The 16616-nt window shown below is 42.8% G+C and overlaps 1 protein-coding gene across 5 annotated transcripts in view; it reads left to right on the forward strand.

The window, feature by feature from the left end:
• LDLRAD4 (low density lipoprotein receptor class A domain containing 4) overlaps positions 1-16616 on the forward strand; it is a 294829-nt gene that overhangs the window by 98437 nt on the left and 179776 nt on the right. For 3 of the 5 annotated variants that reach the window (XM_056332542.1, XM_056332540.1, XM_056332541.1), the window contains one exon: positions 5788-6238. In XM_056332542.1, the coding sequence (XP_056188517.1) occupies positions 6199-6238 (40 nt within the window). In that variant the 5' untranslated portion in view covers positions 5788-6198. Of the gene's footprint in view, positions 1-5787; positions 6239-15852; positions 16000-16616 lie in introns of those variants that run through there. The other 2 variants (XR_008820903.1, XM_056332539.1) reach the window with 1 other exon arrangement.

The following is a 16616-nucleotide window of genomic DNA, read 5'->3' on the forward strand; positions in this document are numbered from 1 at the left end:
ACAGCTATGATAAAATGTCTGGCTCTTTAGTTTGTTCATAGAGACAGAAAAGAGAGGACCCAAATTAATTATTTCACTTCACAAGATAAATGGAAGGAAATGTGGCATGCTCCTTTGTGTTATCAGTTATTTGTAAGATTTCTTCAAGTTAAATACTCCTTGCTATCTGATTACCAGAGGCTATTCACTTGGCATAAAGCTACTAAACAGACCGACTTTTGTATCATTGCTTCAGTTTGTTGCTTCGCTCCGAAAAGAAATAAACAGGAGGAGGAGGAGAAATGTCTGTACCAAAACATTAATTATTTTTCTTTTAAACTGGGCCTTGTCTGTAGTGGTTTTTGCAGTGTGTGCTGGCATTGGCATTGGAGATATATTTTGCTTTATAGAACATTTTCTTAACAGGCTAGAAAAAAATGATGCTTGCTTTTGGCCATATGCCCTCTTCATGAGCCCTGTTTCCTGCTTCAACTAATGCGGAAAAGACCACACCTCACTTTGGTTGTCCTCCATTTGCCCCAATTCAGGGAGTGCTGTAACAGAAAAGAAGTAAAAAGAAGCTTGGGCACTATTCCTAAACAAGCTGAAGAGTATCTGAAAGTGTCTGTAGGAATATAAATATGTATAATGTAACATACAAACTCATTTTATATGTCACTGAAATGCACCAAGGAAGTGAAATACAGGAGCTGTTTAAAAAATCACAACTGACCTATACAAATACTGAAGATAGAAAGTGAAAAAAAAGAAGGTATATGTGTGTGTGAGGAAGATGTGAATAGATAAACATTTTAAACATCTGGGTTTCTGTTTGATTTGCGTAGGGTCTGCTGTGAAAGTCACCTTGAGTTTTTTAAGTGGTCTTTGAGTTACGGAGCATACTGTTCCCCAGGAACCCAGGATTCATTTAACACTGGTGCAATGGTATCTTGTATAGAGAGAAGAAAATAACATAAATGAGGATCACGCAGTAAAACACAGGCCTTACCATCTAAAGAAGAGTAGGTATAACTAGTAGATATTAGTATATCTAGTTTAGAAGTCTATGAGAAGGAAAGCCAAAGCCTGGAAAACTTGGTGAATCCAAAAGGAGATGGAGGGGTGAGCTGTATGTGTGTACATATGCTTCATTTTAAATTGCTTTAGCAAACTTTAGAATAAAAACAAAATGTTGGAAGTGCTTTTTCATCCAAAAACTTCTTAAATATATATCCCAAGTCTGTGCTGCCTTAATGTATAGGAAGTCTAGGCCTTACTTCAGTGAATTATTTAAGCACATGGATAGTTCAATACTTGTCCTGGCTTCAGTCAGGACAACTTAGTTTTTTCCTTGAACTTGGAGACACGCTTAAAATCTCCCATTGAGCTGCAACCACGCTGCCGGCTTGGCCAGCATTTCTTCTGCTTTTAGCCACCAAGGGTTGCCGGGGGCTGCCGGAGCTCCCACAGGAGGTCTGCCCCCGTTTGGCACCTGCCTTCTGCAGGGACCACCGCGAGAGCAGCGTGGGTTAGCCCAGGCGCTCTCCCCTCTTCACTTCTCTCACCTGAAAGCCAGAAACTCAAGCAGTGAGTCCTCCCGTGATTAAGTTAAATTAAACCACAGCTTGCAAAACTGTTCAGTAACCTTCTAAAAAATGTAGATGTGTGGGCTTACTCTGCAGATACTCCTGTTGCGAAATCTGTTGAACACCTTAGTGAAATGCTGTCCTTTAGGATGTCTTGTGCCAAGGGCTATCACAGGAAATGCTTCCCATGGCTGGAGCTCTTCTGACAACACATCCTGTGAGTTCTTAATGCCTCTGTGGGAGCAACAGCACATGGCCAGAGAAGCAGACTGTATCTAGTGAAAGGAAATGGGGAATAAAAAACCCAAACAAAAACTCCAGGTTGCAGCTTTTACATGTCAGCCAGTGCTTTTGAGTTTTTCAAGACATTGCAGAGATACCAGTCTTGGAAAAAGCAGTGTTTCACTTCTTTCAGTGCAAGTTCCACCAGGCTTGGTCCTGACTGATGGCTGCACAATATCTGGCAAAGTGTAAATGTTATTGCAGGATTTAATGACACTCAATGGCTATTTTTCTCTCTCAGATACTTTTTTGCAGTGGTTCTTTAATATGCGTCTTCAAATGTTTAGAAAAGAGGAAGAGCAGGTTGACTAGCTAAATATACCATGAGAATATGGAACTCCAATAAGGTGTTAAATTGTCAAAATATTTTCTGTTTCCAGTTTGTGTAAGGTTCAGATGGTGGTGTCTTTCCCAGGACCAAATCTGAGGCAAGTGGAGAGGATGAAAACAAACTGATTTTATTTTTCTCTAGGTATTCAATCATGGAAGTGCATGACAGCTGAAAATCTTTATAGCACAGCTACGTATTTATAAAACACAATGTTTTGCTTTAGTTTGCTTCTAAGATTCATATAACACTGCAGTGTATGAATGAAAGCAGAAGTGGAATTCCTGTTGCAATTGGAAAGGAGGTAACAGATGGAGCAAAGAGAGAATCTCTAGTCTTTCTAGTCTACATTTTCTCTTTGCCATCTGATCAGTATAATGGAACACGTTCCCACCAGGGTCTCTGCAGGTTGTGAAAAATTCAATAGTTGCATCAAAGATCACACTTTATTGTAGTTTTATCAGTGTTGTTTGCTTTCCACACTCATTTTCAGGTATGTATTTTCACTTTTCAATCCTTTAAGCAGGTTGGTTTTACATTTCTGCACCACACTAGTATAAAAGAATAAATGCATAGCTTCACTGGAGTTGGCTGAGGCACACCTAAATGTGTCAGTAGAGGTCCTGACCCATTCTGTGCGTGCAAAACATGCCAGTCTGTTAGGAAACAAACACAAACTTCCTCTTTAAGTATCAGTTCAGCTTTAATGGAAGATTTCCGAATAACCTAAAGTACAATAGAAAGGTCATAGCTCTGTGTGCTGTTAAAAATTGAATTTGCCATTTTCCTGATGTGCTGTAGTGTCGTCTGGGCTGCTTTGTCATCTTCACCTGGATGCATTCAAAATCTGAGAGACCTGGAACTATTGTGCAAATGGGACTAATGGAAGGTCTGCTTGTTGAAAATACCCATTAAAAAGCCTGCTTAGCTGTACTTGTGAAGCATTTTATAAGTACTGAACTTGGTTATGAGCTGCGAGGAGACCCAGCAAGCACTGAGCACTGCACTGTCCTGCCCCAGCAGCCTGCTTCTTTTCCTTAGTGTGTCCTGCTAGCCACCTCTGAGTTCGTTATCTGTCAAGGGAGGAAAGTACTTTTGCAGTGACAGATACTGCTCACTTAGGGCAATCGAGAGATACCAGTATCTTCTTTCCTTTGCGTCCTTAAGAGAGGACTTAAACCTGATGCAGGGCACTACCATTTAAATTTTAAGCTTTGAATAAACTCTGTGTTTCAATGTCTGTTATGTTGTTAAAATTACATCTTTCTGTCTGAAGAAGCAGTGGTTGCTGAAAGTGCCTGTGTCAGAGTTTCTTCAGCACTGTTGGGTTCTTAACTAGTTCAGCAGAAATGTGGAAAATAGTCCTTTTAATGAAAAGTTAATTTTCAAGAAAGTGAAAGTATTTTATTCTTTTAAGAATCAGAATTGTATTATACCTAATACAAAGATGTAACAGTAAGAGAATTTCCCTGGATGCGAAGGTAACATCTCTTGAGCATCTGTAGGATGGGGAGAGAAACTTAAATGTTGAAAATAGAAGGGATCAAAATTGTAGATTTATAAATCAAAATCAAAAGTTACAAGGCTGAAAATGTGAATGCGAATATGGACCTGGTCTTATAAATATAGAAGAAACTCAGGCCTCTAGAGAAAAAGCTTGGGAAATGAGTACAGAAATCCATCTGTAGTCATTATAGAATAGATAGCACAATCTTAAGAGCCAAGAGAAATATATGCTGTGGTGTATGTGTATTATACTTGATCAGTTATATTTATTTTGGAATAAAATAACCTCATATGAAATGGATATTAGTTGTATAGAGCACTTTGAAGGGCTGAAAAAACATCTTGGGGACCTGACATTCAGGAATAATGCCATTTTAAACACTATTCTAAAAAATGTTTATGCAGCTTTTTCTCATAGAAGGAGCTACATGTAAGGGTGTTCTTTTTGTTAGTGCCTTTGTTTTTTTCCTTAATTTTTACTTTCTCCTCTATTAAGTTGAGATGTTTGGGTAAGAAATGGTGGGAACATTGTAAATCTGTTCTGTAACCTTATTTGATTTGAGTGAAAATTACTAGATTTGAATACAAGTAAGTAATGAGTCAGTCCTCTGCTGTATTTTGAGACAAAAATGTGTGTTCTTCAGTAATACTAGTGTCATAAAATTGGCAAAAAAAGCAGTAACATCATTAAGATAGAAAATTTATCTTTGTTAGCAGCTAGCTTTCATTCAGTGTGTTCTGAGGAAAACCAACATTCATTAGGTGTCAGGCTCACTTGGTTTCAGTGACACACCTGAGCAGAGACCCATTTTGTCGCCCAGGAAAGGGCCCTAATGAAGCCCCGAAGGGCTGGCTGGCTGTGCACTCGCGCTGCCTGCAGAGCAGAAAGTTCCCCAAGGAGCATGAGAATCTTCTCTACAGTTTTGGACCATCAGGGATATTCAGCCTTACGCTTCAGGGTATAAGGTAGTCTCTCGATCTTGCAGGTCAAGATGAAGTGTGAGGTGAGGCTGGGGGACAGCTGGTGGGATATTCACACCTGCCTGCTGAGCCTGGACTTGCACTGTTCACGAGACAGCAGGTGCTGGGACTGACAGTGACACTGGCACCCTCTGATGTGGACTGCTGTAGAAGGTTGACCTTAGTTCCATCCAATACTGCAGGCCCTGGCTAGACGCAGCTGAAATCCATTAGTAGATCGTAAGATAATCACGGATGTAGTTTCAAGCTGCCTGTGTCACTGATAGAGATAGTGAGCCAAGCGTTGTTACGTGAAGGGACAGGATGGCTGGGGAGTGAGTGGGTTCTCCTCCAAGTCCTCTTTTCTTCCTTGTTTTCAAAAATAATCTTCTCCCTAAACATGTGCCTGTCTGCTGTTCATCTTCACCCCATAAAAGTAAATGTATCCTGGTTTTTAAAAGCTGGGTGTGCAACAGCTCTAGTTTTCATTGAGCTGCAGATACCCATGCTATGCAGAAGTAGTAGTATGAAGAAAAATGTTACCTCCTTTCTCTTGTGTAGCCTGTGGGTGTTTTTAACCTTACGGAATGTTTGAAGACATCCGAATTGCGTCATCTGTGTTACAATTGAGATTTTAAAGAGATAATCGACAGCAAGACATACAAAGCTTTTTAACCGCAGAAGACTGTTAGAATGGCATACATAGTGTTGGCAGACAAGCGCACTCTTTTACTGCTCCAGAAAAGAAGGGAAGCAGCTATATGAAATGCTGATAATCTCACTGTGGTTTTGCATAGACTAGACTTGAGAGCCTTGAGTATTTTTCCTTTTCCCTTTTAACTGCAATTTTGTTATTGTATTGCTGCCCCCATCTCTGCTAAATATGGCTTTTGAAATGTAAATCATATCATGTTCTCAGAGATGCATATGACACCCTCAGCACTGTTCCTCTTTGCACTTCAAAGAGCTGTGTGGTCACACTTTGCATCTCAGCAAAATCGCAGTATTTGCCTTCTGAAGATCTCCTTTAATGTGTACAATCAATCCCTGATAATGTGTGTTGGGTTTTTGTTCCCTGGAGTCTGTTAATTTTAGTGTTGCTACAGGTCATCAGGATACATAATCTCTTCTTTTTTAATTTCTCAGTGAGCGTGCCTGAGGAGAGAGGAACACAAGAGAGGAGAGACAATTGAACATCACCATTGGCCAAGACCTGAAAAAATGGTGCTGGATGAACAGAGGATTAGAACTTAATTGTAAAAGGGAAATAAAGTCTTGGCAGGCGATTTGCTTCATTTATCATGGCCCAAATCCTCTGGCTGGCTGGTTAATGGGACTGTCCAACGCTTCCTGCTTAGGTTGAGTGCAGATCCCCTCTGCCTACAGATTGAAAGACCTGGGATCAGGTGGGAACAGGATGGTGCCCAATACGGGAATGGAAAGAGAAATGGACTCTGACGAGCTAAGATGGAAGTGACTTGACAGCTCCAAGCTCAGCAGTTGTCTCCAGTAAGGACAGGTTAAGACGGGAATCTCAAGCTTCGCTGGGAGAGCAGTATGCAGGAAGCTGGTTTTCAGGCCACGAATGCTTTCACAGGTAAGGAATTATGTTCTAGTGCAGCTCATCATTTTGGGGCAGTTTACTGGAGTTCAGAAAATAAATTGAACAGGTCCTCACTGTCGTTAGTGCCTTATGGTGCTTTCAGTTTAAATAGTATTTTAAAACAGTTCTCTTGAGGAACAGTTCAACGCTTGTATTAACAGTGAGTAACACAGTTTGCTTGTATTTCAGGCCCTCAGAAACGGATGGCCACAAGCATTAGGAAAGGTGTATCTCAGCTTTCCTCCTTAAAGTACTCATTAATAGATTAACAGCTTAACAATGAGTAGCCTCCTGGGTCAGTATAAAATGTAGTCTGTGAAGTTGCTCTTGTGTTAAGCATGGCAGCTTGGTGCGAGTGCAGGATGGACGCAGTTCATATCAGGAGGCTTCTCAGAAGCGTGTCAGTGTTGAGCGTTACCAGCCAGAGCACATCTCTGGGCAGAACTCGCCAGGTACCTTCTCCCTCCTGCCCTGCACCATTGGCATGCTGCGATGCCTAACTAGTAAAACTGGAGGGTTTAAAGGGTAACTGTTTCACCTGAGTGCAGTGTATTTCCCTGCACATACCTTGAAAATAATGTAATGAGAAAGAGGACGCCAAGGTGGTGTGTCTCTCTAAGGAAAGCTCCCTCTAGCGTAAAGTCCACTGGAGTTCATTCATTGCTTTCTGGTTTCTGATTTGAGAGGTGGGAGAAGGAAATGGGGATCAGAAGATCCTGCTGCTTTCTTTCCACGTCTGGCAGCCAGCTGAGACCCTGCGCGAAATGAGTAGAAAATCAGTTGGGTGTTTCTCTTGCTTTAGTAGGTCTAGCTAATGGATTAGTACCAGAGTGAAAGTTAGTGATGTCCAGGACGTTTATGCTTCCAATTTAAAATGTGTACCTTCCGAGTAAGTTTGCTGGATTGTGGGTTATATGTATGGGAAGATCATTTTGTGTCTCAGGCTGCTTTACCCTGGGCTGCTTGCTGTTTGAGGAGCTCCTCCCAGGAAAGGAACAGCACAACCGTTAGTCTCCCTATGGGCAGACTCCCACTTTGTCCCTTCCCAAAGCAGATCCACCCTCAGAGCCTGGTCCCACCCTTCTGGCTGCAGTGGGGCAGCAGCTCTGTGTCCGCCTGTCTGCACCAGCGCGTTGGTTTGGAGCGGTAGTGGAGTTCTGAACTCTCTGCCTCACCTCGTGTTGCTTTGATTTACAATACGGTTTCCATGCATGTCAATGAGACAGGTCTTGAAGGGAGAGGAAATGGGAAGCTTTTCTCCACCTCTGCTCCAGTGCTGATGGGAGATGTGAAGTCTGGGACCACCGCAGGGCCCTCCTTCCTCTGCCTGGCCAGCAGCATGCTCCTACAGCTCCCTGCTGCCGTTCTTGTCCTGTTTGTGCATCTTCCTCCTCCCTGCTCTCTGCCAGCCCTCAGCTCATTCCCAGGAAGTTTTTGCCTCTCCTTTGCTCTCCACGAGAATTCCTACTGTGTAGATATCTGTTCTCTTCCTTACCAGCCTTCTTGGCTCTCTCCTTTGCTGAAAACCTTATTACTTTTAGCACCCTTGCAATATTCTTTTCTTTCCAGCTTTACGCTCGTCGGCCTATCACTTACGTCCCAGAAGGTAGGTGTTGTTGGCACTGTGGTGAGGGTGCTGGGGCAGCAGAGTGTCAGAAAGCTGTAACCTCGTGGCTGCTGCTGGGTGGAAGGGACCTGGCAAACAGTGCTGCATAAAATTCAGGGAGATGAAACTGGGATCCCTGGAGGCCCAGGACAACAGTCAGATTGTGGTGGCAACCCAGCAGATTCAGACCTATTTTGGAGACTTTAACAGCGTGAAGGTTGCTTTGTCTCTTGTAAAGAATTCTTACATTCTTTTGGTGTTGCCCTCAGGTAAACATGTTAATAAACATTTTCAAATCTTGGTAGCTGTACTAAAGAATTATTAAATGTTAGGTTGCACCGTATATTCAGGAGATTTGTAAAGGGAACAGGCAGGAGACTTGTAGGGGAAACAGGTTGAAATCTCATTGCTTTATATGAAGAGAAGGCAAGGACTTCTGTTTCTTCTAATTTGTATCAAATTGATATCTGCATTTGCTTTTTGGAGATCTTGTTCCTTGTTAGATTTATATAATGCATTCAGCAGTAAAAGGTGGGTAGGTATGTAGTTCTTAAAAAAATTGGTAGGACTGTTATGCTAATTTAAGAGTTGCAATTAAAGTGTAATGGCACGTGCATATGGTTGCTCCTCTGATCCTGGCTATACTGCTCCTTCTGTTTTATTGGAATGCCAGTTGAGCTGTAGGAGAAAACAGTAGCTGCTAGCAGCAGAGGGGGCGTGACCACATGCAGGAGGGAGTTAATTTGTACAGAAAAAGCTTTGATACCTGAAACCTGTGCAGTGTCAACACTGAATCTAGGCATGCTAAGTGACTGCAGCTATTGCAACAATCAGAGTAATCATTTCAATTTACAACTGAACAGAGTGCTGGCAAAAGAAGCTTGTGAGGGTGATGCCTCTGTGTAGCCACCTTTGGAGTATTTCATAAACCTCCTTTCCACCTTGCTAATTGCTGTGACCTAGAAAGGCTTACAGTTAAGGCTAGGAGATACTTTGATCCTGTCTGCATGCTCATTTTACTGGCACAGATGCCAAAGCTGCCCTTTTTTGCAGATGGCTCTTGTTCCAAGAGATGGGCTCATCCAGTCACTTCATTATGTATTACCAAAACATAGCTTATGGTTAGAGCTTTTTCACTTTACTGGCTAAATACTAATCTCAGCAGATCATGTAAGTATAATAGGTTCAGGATTACCGAATATAGAAAAGGCAATGGAAGGGAAGTACTCCTAGGCTTGATTAGGAAAGAGATGGCTGAGCCTATGATAGTAAAAGGCAATTTGAGTACAGCAATCATGAAAGAGTGAGCCTATCATTTTTCAGAAGAAGAGAAGAGTGAACATGAGAATAAAAGCAATAGTATGCAAGCAAGTAGATTGCAGCTCATAGAAGTGATAGGTAACATTTCTTGGGAAACAAACCTAAGAAATTCAGAAAGACTGGCAATTTCTAAAGGAACTAACTTTTTATTTTCCAGTCACAGTAAAGAATAATAAAAGCACAAATAGAAGGTGTCCCAATGAAAAGGTGTAAGAAGAGACAAAACTGCATGATCTAAAAACTCATACAGAAAGTGGAAGGTAGATACGTTACTGGAGATGAGTATAAAAGAACATTAGAAGAATCCAACGGCCAAATGGGATAGGCCAAGGCACAAAACATAGAACAACTATTAAAGGACATGGTAACAAGGAATCATGCTGTTTTCTCAGCAGTAATAAAAGGAGAGCTGAGTTTCTGGACTGCTAGTTGAGAGGGAATGACAAAACTCATGATGTGGTGCTGCAGAGAGGACCAAGTATTTAATGATAATGTTTTGCATCATGGTTTGCCCAAAAGGGTGACTTGTAATCAGGTGGCAAGCAAAGGACTGCTACCTTGAGAAAGGTAAGTATTCCAACTAGTGCAGGAATAGAACTGATGGTAAAGTAATGAGATAATAGGTATTTTAGAACAAGCGGGAGCTTATTGAATTGTCTCTGCAACAGGGTGAAATAGCTGAAGCAATGTCTGAACAATTAGTGGTTACACTGGAGAGCATTTGGAGGACAGTCTAGGTTCAAACAAGCTGTGAAAGAGCAAACACTGCACCTACATGTAAAATTTCCTGGGTCATTCTTTTTCCCCTTTGGAGGAGATAGCTTATCTTAAATTCTTAGAGGAAAAAAGTTTGAATCAAATAATCAACTGATCTTTTTTTTAAAAAAAAAAGAATAGCTAGTAGATAATAATATGATAAATGAATTTGCATGTTTTTTTCCAGAAGGTACCTTGTCAGACAAGCCTAATTTCCCTGTAAGCAGAGACATAGTATATCTTGATATACTGTTAAAGGCTTTTCACCCTTTCATAAACAAGGTGGCAATATGGGCTACAAGGTGGGTGCACAGTTGGCTGGAAAGCTGTTCTTGGAATAATTACCAGTGATTCATAGTCAAACTAGAAGGAGATGTCAAGTGGGATTCTGTCCTGGATTGCCTGAAAATATTAAATATTTTAATTAATGATTTGGGTGATAGAATCTGCATGCAAAATTTCCAGATGACACCGACCAGGGAGAGGATGTAAACCCTCTTAAGCACAGGATTAGAATTCAAAATTAATGTGGTATAATGGAGAACTGATCTAAAATAAATACGATGCAGTTCATCAAGGACAACTTCTAAATTGTGGTTGGGCAGGAATAATCAGCTGTGCAAATCAAAATGTAGAATAACTGGTGAGGCAGCAGGTCTGCAGAAAACAGATGGGCAGTTGCAAGAGTTCAGAAAATGGCTATGAATCAACAATACTATGCCATAAATGTTATGCTAGAATATATGGACAGGAGTCTGCATGTAAGACATGCAAAATGTTTTTTCCACTCTACTTAGCATTTGTGTGGCTGGTGGACTACACCTGCTCTGAGCAGTGCTCTTCAGGCCTATTGGAAGCATCCAGAGAAAAGCAAAAGGAGAAAGGCCAGAGGTCTAGACAACATGACCCTTGACAACTGAAAAAAGTCTTTTTCAGACTAGAGCAGTAACTCTCGAACTTTCTGAAGATGATTTTCCTAGGTTCCCACAAAGCAGTGGGGATTTGTGCCAGGGCATGTGCCAGATGTGCTGAGCTACATGGCAAGATGTGGCCATGATACTGGTGTGATGGTCAGAAGGACCACCTCGCTTGCACGCTTCTTAGCTGCCATGAAGTACCGCACTTTCTGCCTTGGCTGCTCTCAGTGCTGTGCCAGTGCTAGGGTAACAGTGGTGGGGATCCTGGACAGCCGGGGTCTATTTTTTACATTAGCTTTCTTCACCAGTGTGTTTGGAGTGCTGGTTTAGGAGAACAGTGTGAATCTGAACTCCATCGTTGGGGAGTGTGTGGCACTGGGCCATCCAAGATGACCAAAGTATAAGGGGAATACTGTGGGATGGATTAGGAACCAGTGTATGAAGCCTCCTGACCTTGCAAGGTCAGTTTAGGTCCATCAGGATTTTATTAGCTCCATCGCAGCACAAGCTCTGTCAGACCTGGGCTGACTCGGAGGCATTCCTGCCATCTGACCCTCAGCACTGCTGGTGGGATTATTAGCTCTGGCACTATGGAAACCAGAATAAATAGTAAGAGGTTGCTCTGTGCAGGGGCCCCCTGCCCTTCAGTCTGGCAATGACTTTTCCTGTCACCTTCTGATCCCATTCTGTCATAGCTTCATATCTTCTCCCTCACACCTTTCCCTGGGGAAGTGATGGCACCCTCAAATCGTTCCATAATCCCTTGCAGCCTTGCATCTCAAGGTCATTGTCACTGAAGCTTGACCTTGGGCCATATCCAGAGAGCCCGAGTTACTCCCAAGGAGCAACTCCTCAGCTTGGCTGATATTCCCCCAGGCCCTGCTTTAGCAGAGAGACTGAACGCATCTGTTAGGAGATCCTCGTGCCCACAGAAACACAGCTTGGTAGAGCTTCTCCAGTTCCCCCAGCTCTGCTCTGTACTCCCCTGGCACTCAGAACTTTTGCTGCATTTCTTCTGCTGTGTTTCATGCTTTCCCAACCTCTCTCCCCTCTTCCCCCATCAGTGCCTAAACGCCCTCTCACTGTGCTGAGGCTCCTCCATCCCTCCCCATGTGTACATATGGTCTCACTTCTCTCCCAGTTTTCCTACCTTTCTGTTGATCTTCCTGATTTTCACTGCTTTCCTTCACCTTCTTTTGTTTCCAGACCCCTTCCACTTCCAGACCAACCTAATTCCAGGTTGTCAAAAAGCCTCTTCCCCTCTTCTCTAGACTCAACCCTTCCTCTCTTTGTCTGCCCCCCTCTGGGGTGAGTACCTTTCCCCACCTAACATCTCTTCCACGATGACTTCTGCTGGTTTGTGTGGGACCTTTCTTTACAGAAAGGCGATCTGGAAGCCTGCTTCTCAGTTTGGCTTCTCTCCCCACATCTTGTTTTGCTTAACTGCTGGCGTTTTGGGTGGAGACGTGTCTGGCATGGGGGTGGTAGTTCCAGAATAGGGAGGCTCCTTGAGGGGATTACATGGGAGACCAGGTAAATTGCTCCAGCAGATTGCGTATGACCCAGTTGGCCATTATTCATTTAGGCAATGGAAGAGTGAGGGAAGTTGTGATAACCATTTAAAAGTATATGGAAATTTCATGTAAAGAGGAAGGCAGTAGAAACTCCTTCCCAGTTCTGCTGGGGATAGAGCATGAAGTAACAGACAAGCTTACTGTGGTGGAGAGATTGAGGTTAGACATTAGGAAAATCTTTCTAATGGTAAGGATAGTTAAGAACTACAGCCGATTGCCTAGGGAGGTTGCGAAGTCCCCATCACTGAAGGTTTTTAAGAGCAAGTTGGACAAATACCTGTCAGGAATGGTTTATGTATAGTTGATCTTGCCCTGGGGCAGGGGAACGGACTTCATGAGAGCACTTCCAGCCTTACTTTTCTGTGATTCTATTACTGCTGGTTCCCTGGACAATAAATGTACATTTTCAAAGTTAGTAACCCACCTGCACTACTCTGTCTTCTCTGTGTTTAAGTAGATTCTTTGGAGCTCTTGGAATAATTGACAAAGGACAGCTTTAGAGTCTTGGGTGTTTAAAGTCTTAACTCTCTTTTTGCTGGAGTGTTGCTCTGCTGCATTCCTTCTACCCTGGCCTTCTTTAAACATCTTATTTTTGGGGTGTGTGACATTTGTTTCTGTGTCTGGGCAACTTGTATAGAAATATTTTAGTGTTACAGAAATACTGCATCCATTCTTCTGTTTCATAGTATGCAAGTATTTTAAGAAAAGCCTTTACCACTCTTAGACAGTGAACATATTTAAAGGTAATTGTTAAGAATAATAAAAAATAGGACAAAGCCAAAGCAACTACCCTTTGAGTTTGTTTTCTTTGTTATGAATAAAACTATGAGCAATTTACTTAGCACGAAATATATAACTGGTGTATCTGCAGCTGAAGGTAGCCTTCTTCCTTGGAATTATAATTGAGGCTCAATGTAAAACAGCAAAACAGGTTTGAAATGTCTTCTAATAACTATATAATGTAATTAATATTAAAAGCAGTTGAAAACTCACTTATACATTAACACAGGTCTCCCACATTGCTGCTGTCATTATTTGCATGATTTTCAATTACAGATAAACATCTAATTTAAAAAATACAACTTGAATATGTAGCAGAACATTTTCATCCCCCTCTGTTTGTTTTATTTTCATCTGCCTCTCGAAGCTGGTCTGGCCTTCCTAAAATCTCTGAAGTCTTCTTAACAAATGCATTCTTATTTTAAAAATTTTCAAGGTTACTGTGTCACTCATGGACAACTCTTACTGCCTCTTAGTTCTTGGGAGAAACAGATTGCTTTTTGCAATGCCCCTTACTCAGCACACAGATAGTAACAGATCACATTCCATTGTATTCCCTTAGATATTTTATTTAGTGTGCAATTTTTGGAGTACAGATAGTATTCTCAGCAAAAATACATGGAAGAAGATATAACTGTAGTTCCTATGATTTTGCTATCTAAAAATGTTATGTTCAGTAGCATTCAGCAAAACTGGTTTTGGTATAGTCGTGCATAGCCTGGAAGTCTCCTCTTCAGGGTTAAATGCTTTAATAGAATTACAAGAGAGTGAGAAACTGTGAAAATCAATTCGCAAACGCTGGTGCTGTGTGAGAGTGATAGCTTTTGGTCACAGCCTAGTTCTTCTGTTGTCCTTAAGATGAGTGATTAAAACAGTAATACTTTCTGCTTTAGGTCACTCTTCAGATCTGAGAGGTCAGCTTTTAAGTTTTGATCCCCAACTTTGTGTAGGTGAAACACTGTGTTTTCTGCTCTTTCCTTTCACCTCAAGAAAACAGATAGTCCTCTGCACATGTCTGGTTGAAGAACTGTTTAATCTGTAACCGGACAGATACTGCCTTTGGTAAGTCAGCTGCGGCAGTTCTTACGCAAATAGAGGGGCATTTCGCTCAGGCTGAAGATTTCATGGTTTAAATGCTTCTCCTTTCAAATTTTTACTTAACTGGAGTAGAAGACCTTCTTGCCTGTTTGCTTGTTTCAGTAAAGTACTGCATCCTTTTCCATTTGCTAAGGGGAAGAGTGGGAGAATTTGGGTGGCAGTCGCTCCCAGAAGGTGGCCTTGCTGTGTGAAGCCACCTGGAGCTCAGAGAACGTGGAGGCAGAGAAAGGTGGAAAAGAAACCAAGAGGGCTTGAGAGGAAAAGGAGCGGTGTGGTGCCCTCTGAAACACCTTGAGAGACACTGGACTCAGGAAAGGATCCTCCACAGACCTTGAACTGCAGGCATCATGTAACACCATTCCTGTCAAACTCCATCCTAAAATTATTACTCTGATCTGGAAGGAATTTTTTTTTTTTTTAATTTTAAATTAATTTTCATTCATATTTGAGTTAATTTAAATTCCATTTTAAGTTACTTAATTTTCAGTGTAGATGTGGTCTTGGCTATGTGTGCATGATCCACTTGTTCTTATGACAGTCCAGAGCCCAAATGCAGGGCTGTGGATTGGGCAGGCCGGAGTGAAAGCAGGCTCAAATTTAGAGAAATGTCAAGGCCAATGCTATTATTAAAATTATTTTGTGAAGTAGCGTGTTGCTGGAAATGGCAAACTTCTTCCCAAAGTCATGGGGGGGAATGCTGCAGCATGTTCAGGGAGGATGTTGAGCCCGGCTCCTCACCTTTGATAACCATTTTTAGTAGATGATACTCAGCTGTAGCGTTACCATTTGCAAAGCTGATGGCTTTTTGGAAATGCCCATCTGCCATTTCTCATTTCTTAATAGTACATGTCGCAGTGTCTTCGCATGGTACAACTTAATCAGCCAAATGGCCAGTTCCAGACTGAATGACAGTAAATTTTGCTGTAAATATGCTACATTTCAGTGTTTAATCATAATAAAAAGGCAGACTTTTTTGAATGGACAAAACGAATGTGTAGTCCCTCAATAAACCCCATAAAATAAAAAGCAGTGAAAACTGGTTGTTAAATTGGCAGTGTATGTTTTCTGTTAATTATTTGTAATTAATTAGGTGCTTTTTAAAAATTATTTTTTAATATTTACTTGTAAGAGAAGAGATGGGATATGGCGTTCGGGCTGTGCCAGTGGCTGGCCGAGGGTGTTTTCGCTGCTGGAAAAGCCCCTCTGCACCTGCAGGTAGCGCTGCGGCCGGTGCTGCTTCCGAGGGGGAAGGAGCCTCGGGCGGCGGCCGTTGCGGGCGGCCAGGACCCCCGCGCAGGAGCCGCTCGTCGCGCCCAGCGCCCGCCTGGCGGGAGGCGGCGTCCCGCCCGCCCCGGCTCCTTGCGGCGGGCAGGCGGGCGGCCCGGCGCCGTCCTGCAGGGGGCGCCGCGGGGGGCCGGGCCGGGCCGGCGGCGGGAGCGGCGCTGCCGCCTCGCCTGGGAGCAGCAGCGGGAGGCGGCCTGGAAGCGCGTTCCGGTACGCGCTTAAAAAGCCCCTAAAGAGGAAGCGTAAAACCCAAACTGATGAGGAACGGCTGAAGCACTTGAGTGCCTCAGCCCTTCTGGAAGCTGGGGAGTACAGTGGCCGAGTGGAAATATGAGCCATATTAGCCCAAACCTAATTTTATTCACATAAAAACGATGCGGGGTGATCCCAGGCACTCGGCTCCAGGCGGCGGTGTTTTGGGTGAGTAGCATGAGGTGAAGTTTGGACTAAGGCTTTGCTGCTTGGTTTTTCTGTAATGTCAAGCAGGCCGTTTCACTTTATATTCGATCAGTTTTCTTCTACCAAAAAATAAATAATATGAATTAATGTTACATTTATTTGTTGTATGCTGTGGCAATGCCTTTACAAATCAGAACTTGCAGTCTGGGTAAACAGAGAAGTGAAAATACTTGACGTTGAAGGATAAATGTTGTGGTGAAAAAGCCACAAAATTGAGGAGGAGGTAATACCACGTATACAGAGTTAAATGTCACATTTACTTCTCTGGTACTTACACCCTTCTACTTTTTCGGAAGAGAGGCCAGGATGCATGGGGATTAATTTACTTGTCAGGCCTTTTCTTTGTAGCTGTTTGGTTTGGGTTTTGTTCAGAGCAGAGCTTCTTACAGATGGACACAGTCCTTCCTCTGAGCCTTTCTACAAACGCACACGTTCCGGTGGCTGTATCTGCTGCATCTCCCATCCTGGGGCATGGCTTTCCTCACAGGAGCACTCTGTGATGGAGCAACCGGGACCCACCCAAAGCACGCACCCCGTGCTGTGCCCCTCCCAGGTTTTCTCCCTGGGCACTGCCCAGC

The sequence above is a fragment of the Falco biarmicus genome, chromosome 3 (assembly GCF_023638135.1).
Source record: "Falco biarmicus isolate bFalBia1 chromosome 3, bFalBia1.pri, whole genome shotgun sequence".
NCBI lineage: Eukaryota > Metazoa > Chordata > Aves > Falconiformes > Falconidae > Falco > Falco biarmicus.